The 9324-nt window shown below is 53.0% G+C and overlaps 1 protein-coding gene across 1 annotated transcript in view; it reads left to right on the top strand.

The window, feature by feature from the left end:
- Nucleotides 1–475: 475 nt before the first annotated feature.
- The window catches only part of rasa1a (RAS p21 protein activator (GTPase activating protein) 1a), a 285109-nt gene continuing 276260 nt past the window's right edge, over nt 476–9324 (top strand). Inside the window, 1 exon segment of the mRNA XM_038805349.1 lies at nt 476–1053. Within this exon segment, the coding sequence (XP_038661277.1) occupies nt 716–1053 (338 nt within the window). The 5' untranslated portion in view covers nt 476–715.

Here is a 9324-nt window from a genome sequence, read left to right as displayed (position 1 = left end):
GATTTCTCGGGCCTTAATAGGACACAGTACCAGTAAAGTTGCGCAAGAAAGCGAGTGGCCCAAAGACAGAAAGAAAGGATTTACTTCGCTTCCACTCACTGCGTTTGTACTGCTGACAGGCAAGGGCCCGGACCCGATCCGACTGGATCGCGTGCGTCAGCTACAGTTCAACCGCCACACCGCGAGCTGTGGCTCGCTCGCGCCGACCCCCCCCCCCCCCCCAGTGAACGATCTCTCCCCCACCCCCTAGTCAGTGAGCAACCTCCCTCCTCCCAGTCAGTGAACGATCTTTCCCCCAGTCAGTGAACGATCTTTCCCCCACCCCCTAGTCACTGAGCAACCTCCTCCTCCCAGTCAGTGAACGATCTTTCCCCCACCCCCTACTCAGTGAGCAACCTCCCCCCTCCCAGTCAGTGAGCGATCTCTCTCTCCACCCCCCCCCCCCCCCCCCGCCCCGCCCGGGTGAGCGGCCTCTTCCCTCCTCCCACGGAGTTGGTGAGCGAGTGGTTTTGCGATCTCCCCACCCCGCCCCGCCACTGACTGCGACTGACGGAAGGAAGACAGATGAAGTCATGAACTCTCCCCTCCGCTGAGTGCTCCAGTAAAGTTGCTTCTTCACCTTCCCCACCCGAGCCCTGTTGCATGTTTTTCTACAGATAAAAGTTTCTGATCTCTCCACCCCCCTTCCCTCCCCATTGTGTGCGGGGCTGTGACCATGATGGCGGCGGAAGTGGGGAATGAATGCCTGTTGGCGGCGACTGTGACTGTGGCGGCTCCGGGTGGAGATGGAGAGACGGTTGTTTTCCAGTCTGCGCCGCAGAAAGTGTCGGATTCGGGCTCACTGCGGCCCCTCCAGTCCGAACCATCGCCCTCCTCACCATCACCGCCTGGGGGCCCGCTCCTTTCCGAGTCTGCTGTCAGCGCCGTTGCCCCGACCCCTGTCTCCGGCACCCCTGCCCTCCCCTTGCCCCCAGACGAAGTGGATTCTTTCGACGGCCATGAGTTTGAAGAGGAAGAAGTGGAGATCCCGCTGACGGCTCCTCCGACTAACCAGTGAGTAATGACCTAGAGAGATGGCCTGTCCCAGGCAGCGGCCCAGGGGCTTGTCAAGGGAGGGAGGGAAGCTTCCCGAGAACAAAGAAACAGCCGCGGCCTCGACATCACACCTGAATCCTAGCAGTTGTAAACACAAAACAAATGGAAAGAGGACAATGCAAACATGCTGTTTGTTGCCGGCAACAGGAGTGCAAATTCATGGATCAGTTCTAGCCGGAAACTCGTTTTCTCGCTTTTGTTTACTCCATGCAGATTGAGGTTTTAAATGTCCGAGACGTTCAAAATTGCCCCCCTGCTGAACAATACACGTTTTAACTTGTTTGGTGCTGTAGATGTAGGTTGCAGATTGTTTTCATTTCTGTAAATTGTGCTGGGAGTTGTGAGCAGGTATTAAAACTATGCAGCATAACTTTTGGAGGAAATCGGGACCACCTGAAAATGTTTTGCCTTTTGTGCATCCCGTATGTTGTATTAGTTACTGTTCAACTATGTTGCTTGAATTCTGCCTTCTGCATCTGGTGAGCCGCTTCAACTGACAACATAGTTGCTTAATTTATGGCAGAGCAGGAATGTTGTAATATTAAAATTGTACTTTTAGTGAACGGTTACTTACGCATTTGAAAGGGACAGACATATTGTAAAATTTCCAAATATCTTGTCTTTATTAAACAGATTTGTTCAGGGAAGTGTAGGTCAGTGTTACTGTCAGAATGAGCTATTTGGGAGTCAATGAGCGTTTCAGGTTATCATCGTGCAGATAGGGGCTGTTTAGCACAGGGCTAAATCGCTGGCTTTGAAAGCAGACCAAGGCAGGCCAGCAGCACGGTTCAATTCCCATACCAGCCTCCCCAAACAGGTGCCGGAATGTGGCGACTAGGGGCTTTTCACAGTAACTTCATTTAAAGCCTACTTGTGACAAGCGATTTTCAGATAGTACAAGGAAGTGTGTGGTTTGAGATTCCTGGTTATCACTTCCCAGGTGCGCTCTGCCAATGAATTAAACCCTTATTTGTAAAACTCTTATTCAGCATCATAATTATAAGTTATGAACATTTGAATACCTGTACCAACCATACATAGATGTTTTTGACTTTATTCAGTACAGTAATCTCCCACCTAGCCCGTAACAATGCTGAATCTACATTGTCGGTCTTTAATTCAAGTTCCCTGCTCTTTCCCTATTTTCCCTTTAACATTTTCTCTCTTAACTCCTGTGATTTGCATTTTTGGTCACTTATGGTGATACATTATAATTTGAGTGCAAAATATTTGTTTATGGTTTTTCAAAAAATATATATTTATTGAAGTTTTATATAATAATATAACAATCAACCAACGAAGATGTAAGAGTACAGTCAAAAAGTTAAAAATTCCCAATAAGAAACACAAACTAAAACCTAAACACTACAAATAAACCATAACGGGGTCTTTTGGTGGCGGTGATGGGGTGAACGGGTGCACATCAGATGACTGTCCTCCCAAACAAACCTAACAGACAATTTATCGAGAGTTTCGGCCTAAAAAGCCCACCAAAATCCAGCCAAAGGTGAAAGAAGCATAATAGGAACATAGCTGGAAATAATAAAATGAGGGGACGGTGAGACACTAGGAGCAAGAAGCGAAGGAAAGGGGCAGGAGCCGTGGGCGCGCAGACAGGCGGCCCCAGGAGGCGAGATGGAGGATCAGGCGAACCAGGAAGGGAAAAAGCTGGTGAATCGAACAGCGGAGCAGGAACAGGACTCCGTGACCTTCCTCTGCCCGCGCACAGTGGGAGGAATGGAGAAGCGTGCTGAAAAGGGAGCTAAACGCCATGAAGGAGGCGATCAGGACAGAGCGACACATGATGATGAAGCAGGTAATGTTGGAGGCGACGAACAAAAGGCAGCGAACTATAGAAGGCCTGGGAAGGAAGGTGGAGGCGCAGGAGAAAACAATCCTGGAGTTGGAGAAGGCTGCCTCAGACCAGAGCCACAGGATTGTCGCTCTGGAAACCGAGGTGAGAAGGTTGATGACGACGCAGGGGAGCCGAAGAAGGAAAGTGGAGGACCAGGAAAACAGTCCAGATGGCAGAACGTAAGAATAGTTCCTAAATGGTTCCTTTATGGGCCTGCCAGAGGGGATAGAGGGCAGAGACCCAAAGGGCTACATTTCCCAAATGCTGGGCAAGCTAGTGGGAGGAAGGGCTTTCCAAACCCCCCCCCCCCGGAAATGGACAGGACACACAGGTCGCTTCGACCCAGGCCCAAAGCCAGGGAGCAGCCCAGAGCGATTATCATGAAGCTGCACCGGTTCCAGGATCGGGAAAACAATCTTAAGGTGGGTACGTCAGACAAAATCATGTAGGTGGGAAGGGAAAAATATAAGGGTGTACCAAGACAAGACCAGAGCCAGACAAGTGCTGGGAGGGGAGTCACCGTACCAGCAAGGAGGGCCAACACGGAGGGCAGAAAGAAAGGAGGGCTGTGGCGCACCTCTCAGGGGAGGGAGCGCCTGGCGCAAAGAAAGGATGGAGAAGGAAGAACACGGGGGGGGGGGGGGGAGAGCTGGGGGGGGGGGGGGGGGGGGGGAGCTGGGGGGGGGAGCTGGGGGGGGGGGCTGGGGTGGGGGGGGCTGGGGTGGGGGGTGCTGAACAAAAAAGAACCAAAGGGAAGGTTGCGGCAGAGAAACAGAATGGACACAGGTCTTGGCAGCCATGGAGGAGGGCGAGGCACCAAGATGGCGCCGCAAACAGCCACTCGGGAAGGCATCAGAACGAAGGGAGACCACGGAGTGCAGGGGCGCATCCACGTGACGCACACATAGTTGACGGCCATGTTGGGTGCCCCTTGGGCAAAGAAAAACCCCAAAGCGCTGGGCCCGACCTAATGGTGAGAGCGGCCACCGTGGCCATTTTGGACGGGCCCCTAACAAAGAGAAACCCCGGAGTGCAGGGACTCGTCCAATAGGTAAGTATGGGTGATCCTGCAGGACCGGCGGGGGGTGGGGGGGGGGGTCAGAAACCCCCCACCAGGATTGTTACCTGGAACATAAGGGAACTTAACGCCCCAGTGAAAAGATCCAGAGTCTTCACCCACTTAAGAAGCCTAAAAACCGACATAATGTACTTACAAGAGTCGCACCTGAGGGCGAAAGACCGACTGCTGGGAAGGAAGGTTTGGGTGGGACAGACATACCACTCATGTTACGGGATGAGAGCAAGGGGAGTAGCAATACTAATCAACAAGAAGACGAGGTTTACAGAAACCAAGACAGTTACGGACCCAGGGGGATGATACGTTATGGTCAGCGGTGTCCTGGAAGGGGCACCAGTGTGGTAAATGTGTATGCTACCACTGGGACGACATCGAATTCATAAAGAAGATCATGCCAGGGCGGCATGTGGTGGAGTGGTTAGCACTGGGACTGCGGCGCTGAGGACCCGGATTCAAATCTCGGCCCTGGGTCACTGTCCGTGTGGAGTTTGCACATTCTCCCATGTCTGCGTGAGTTTCACCCCCACAACCCAAAGATGTGCAGGTTAGGTAGATTGGCCACACTAAATTGCCCGTTAATTAGAAAAAAAATAATTGGGTACTCTAAATTTCGTTTAAAAAATGACCATGGCAGACATCCCCAACATTGACACACACCAACTTGATTATGGGGAGCGACTGGAACTGCGTGCAGGACTCACTGACCGACCGATCAAACCCCAGAACAGGGAAAGAGAGTGGCATGGCTAGGGAACTAGGGGCTTTTATGGAGCAGATGGGGCCGGTGGACCCATGGAGGTTCCTGCACCCAGGAGAATAGGAATTCTCATACTTTTCACAAGTGCACAAGATGTACACCCGCATCGACTTCTTTGCAATGGGGAAATCGGTGCTTCCAGGTTTCACGGGAGCGGAATACTCTGCGATCGTTATCTCTGACCACGAACCACAATGCATGGATGTGAGGTTGGAGACAGGCAGTGCCCAGCACCCCATATGGAAGTTGGACACGGACCTCCGGGCCGACAAGTCCTTCTGCCAAAAAACATCGTGGGGGCCATAGGCGATTACGTTAGTAACAACCAAAAAGGGGAGGTCTCACCCTCCACATTCTGGGAGGCACTGAAGACCATGGAGGAGAGATCACAGCCTAAAAGGCGAGCAGAGATAGGGAAGAGAGGATGGCCAGGCAACGACTAGTCGACTCTATTCTGGAAGTCGACAGAAAATACTCCGAGGCCCCGACCGTAGAGATGCTGGCAGAGAGGAAGAAGCTGCAAATTAACTTTAACCTGCTATCCACCAGGAAAGCAGTGTACCAACTCCGGCAGACACGGGGGATCTTTTAAAAAAAATTATTTTTATTCAAATTTTTTGCATAACCGTATGCAACAGGACAGAATAAATGTTAACCGTATATACAAAGAAAGGAACAGTACAACGTAACGATTGCCCCCCCCCCCCCCCCCCCCCCCCCCCCCCCCCCCCCCCCAGGATGCTGCTGCTGCTGAACTTTACTGCTCTCCTAGAAAGTTGAGGAACGGCTGCCACCTCCGAGAGAACCCCGCCATGGACCATCTCAAGGCAAACTTTATTTTCTCGAGACTGAGAAACCCAGCCATGTCACTAACCCAGGTCTCGACACTCGGGGGCTTCGAGTCCCTCCACATTAAAAGGATCCGTCTCCGGGCTACCAGGAAGGCAAAGGCCAATACACCAGCCTCTTTTGCTTCTTGAACTCCCGGATCGTCTGACACACCAAAGATCGCTATCTCTGGCCTTGGCACCACCCGCATGTCTAAGATCTTGGACAGTGCCTTAGCAAATCCCTGCCAGAATCCCGTAAGAGCCGGGCATGCCCAAAACATACGGACATGATCTGCAGGACTTCCCGCACACCTCGCACATTTATCCTCAACCCCAAAGAACTTGCTCATCCTGGTTGCCGTCACGTGTGCCCGGTAGACCACCTTAAACTGGATTAAACTAAGCCTGGCACATGATGAGGAAGAATTGACCCTTTTGGGTCATCCAGCTCCCCACTTAGCTCCTCCTCCCATTTGCCCCTAAGCTCCTCTACTGGGGCTTCCTCCGCCTCCTGAAGTTCCCGGTAGATGTCTGAAACCTTCCCCTCCCTACCTAGGTGCCGGAGACCACCCTATCTTGTATCCTGCGTGGGGGTAGCAGCGGAAATGATACCACCTGTTTTTCAGAAAGGTGCGTACCTGAAGGTATCTGAAAGCATTTCCAGGGGGCAAACTGAATTTCACCTTCAGCGCTTTCAGGCTGGGAAATATCCCGTCTATGAACAGGTCCCCCATCCTTTTAATGCCTGCCCTATGCCAGCTTTGAAACCCTCCGCCGATCTTCCCCGGAACAAATCCGTGATTGTTGCGTATCGGGGTCCAGACTGAGGCTCCCTCTATCCCCCCCCCCCCAGTGCCTTCTTCACTGACCCCAGATCTTTAATGCCACCACCACCACTGGACTAGAGGGTAGCGGGCCGGCAAGAAAGGCAGAGGTGCCGTTACAAGTGCCCCTAGGCTGGTACCTTTTACATGAGGCCGCCTCTAACCGTTCCCACCTCGATCCTTCCCCCAATACCCATTTCCTAATCATGCTGGGGAGGACCGTCATCTTAACAGTCTGCACCCTCTCTGCTAGAGATAGCGGGAGCATGTCCCACCTTTTGAAGTCCCCGTCCATCTGCTGTACAAGCCGAGATAGATTAAACTTGTGGAGGGCATCCCATTTTCGAGCCACCTGTATCCCTAGGTACTGAAAGCTCTTCTCAACCAACTTCAGCGGAAGCTCTCCCAGTCCCTTTTCCTGCCCCTTAGCTTGGCTCACAAACATCTTGCTTTTCTTCTCGTTTAGTTTGTAACCCAAGGAACTGCCAAAGTCCCTCAGGATCTGCATGACCTCACCATCCTCCCTAGTGGGTCTGAAATGTATAGGAGCAGATCATCCGCATAAAGTGAGACCCGATGCTCCTCCTCCCCCCCCACCCCCTCCCCCGAACCAACCCCCGCCAGTTCTTTGAAGGCCGCAGCGCTATAGCCAGCGGCTCTATCGCAAGGGCGAATAATAATGGGGATAGCTGGCACCCCTGCCTCGTTCCCCCAGTGGAGCCTAAAATATTCCGACCTCATGCTGTTTGTTCACACACTTGCCACGGAGACCTGGTAGAGTAGCTGGACCCCTCACTGAATCCGAACCTTTTTAGCGCTTCCCACAGGTATTCCCATTCCACCCGGTCAACGGCTTTCTCCGCATCCATTGCCGCCACCACTTCTGCCTCCCCTCCCTCTGAGGGCATCATGATGATGTTCAGGAGCCTCTGTACATTGGAGTTCAATTGCCTGCCCTTGACGAAGCCTGTCTAATCCTCCCCTATCACCCCAGGGATGCAGTCCTCAATCCTAGCAGCTGAGATCTTGGCCAGCAGTTTGGCGTCTACGTTCAGGAGCGATATCGGCCTATAAGATCCACACTGTAGCGGATCTTTCTCTCGTTTGAGGATGAGTGAAATCGAAGCCTGTGACATTGTTGGGGGAGGGTCCCTCTCTCTTTGGCCTCATTAAAGATCCTTAGCAGGAGTGGGCACAGCAGTTCCGAAAATTTATTGTAGAATTGTACAGGGTAGCCGTCCGGCCCCGGGGCTTTGCCCAACTGCATGTTCCCTAAGCTCTTTACCATATCTCCTCCAGCTCTATCGGGGCCCCCAGTCCCTCCACCAGATCCTCTTCCACCTTTGGGAACCTCAGTCGGTTCATAAATTGCTTCATCATCACCCCCCCCCCCCCCCGCCCCCCCGCTCTGACTCATACAATTTACCGTAAAACGCCCTAAAGACTTTGTTCACCCCCTCTGGGTCTATGACCGTCTTGCCCTCCTTATCCCGTACTTCCCCAATTTCCCTGGCCACCTCCCTCTTGCGAAGTGGTGCGCCAGCATTCTACTCGCTTTCTCCCCATATTCGTAGACAGCCCCCTTGACCTTCCTCAGCTGTGCTTCCGCCTTCCCAGTGGTCAGCAGGTCGAATTCCGCCTTTAGCCCTCCGGCGCTCTTTCCGTAGCCCCATCTTGGGGGGTCTCCGCATCGCTCCTGTCCACTCTGAGATCTCCCCTACTAGCCTTTCCCCATCCGCTCTTTCTTTCTTCTCTCTGAGACCTGATAGAGATCAACTCCCCTCTGATAACTGCCTTCAGTGCCTCCCATACGGTGGACGCTGCTACCTCCCCCATGTCATTAGTTTCCAGGTGATTCTCCTTAATTCCTCCTTATCCGCCCACAAACCTTGTCGTCTGCCAGCAACCCCACATTTAATCTCCAAAGTGGGGGCTGACCTCTTCCCCCACGCAAATCCACCCAGTGTGGAGCATGATCGGAGACTACAATGGCCGAGTATTCTGTCCCCTGCACCCTAGGGATCAACGCCCTGCTCATCACAAAGAAATCTATATGGGAATAGACGTTGTGGACATGGGAAAAGAAAGAGAACTCTTTCGCCCTCCGTCGGGCGAATCTCCACGGATCTACGCCCCCCCACTTGTTCCATGAATCCCCTCAGTTCTTTAGCCGCCGCTGGTCGCTTCCCCGACCTGGGGTTTGACCGGTCCAGTACAGGGTCTATAACTGTGTTAAAGTCACCCCCCATAATCAGATTGTGTGAATCTAAGTCTGGAATTTTACCCAGCGTGCATCTCATAAATTCCACGTCGTCCCAGTTCAGGGCGTAAATGTTCACTAGCACCACCTGGGTCCCCTGCAGTTTCCCACTCACCACTATGTATCTGCCTCCCTTGTCAGCTACAGTATTCCCTGCCTCAAAAGCCACCCGTTTACTGACCAGGATTGCTACTCCTCTGGTCTTTGAAGCCATCCCCGAATGGAACACCTGGCCCACCCACCCTTTTCTCAATCTTGTTTGGTCCGCATGTTTTAGGTGCATCTCCTGTAGCATGGCTGCGTCTGCCTTTAGCCCCTTTAAGTGCGAGAACACGCAAGCCCTCTTGACCGGCCCATTCAGGCCCCATACATTCCACATGATCAGCCTGGATGGAGGGCTAGCTCCCCTCCTCCCCTGCTGATTAGCCATCTCCCTTTATCGGCCTGCCACGATCCTGCATCCCCCGCTTACTCGAGCCTTCCCATTGGAGCCCCCCCAACCCTCCCTCTGTTCCCCCAAGTTGGCACCTTTTTTGTCAGCCAAGCAGCATCGCACCCCCCCCCCCCCCCCCCCCCCCCCCCCCCCCCCAAGCAACCCCGTGATCCCAAACCAGCTAAGCAAAAT

The sequence above is a fragment of the Scyliorhinus canicula genome, chromosome 8 (assembly GCF_902713615.1).
Source record: "Scyliorhinus canicula chromosome 8, sScyCan1.1, whole genome shotgun sequence".
NCBI lineage: Eukaryota > Metazoa > Chordata > Chondrichthyes > Carcharhiniformes > Scyliorhinidae > Scyliorhinus > Scyliorhinus canicula.
The sequence above is the reverse complement of the archived record's forward strand: the minus strand, read 5'-3'. Positions and strand labels throughout refer to the sequence as shown.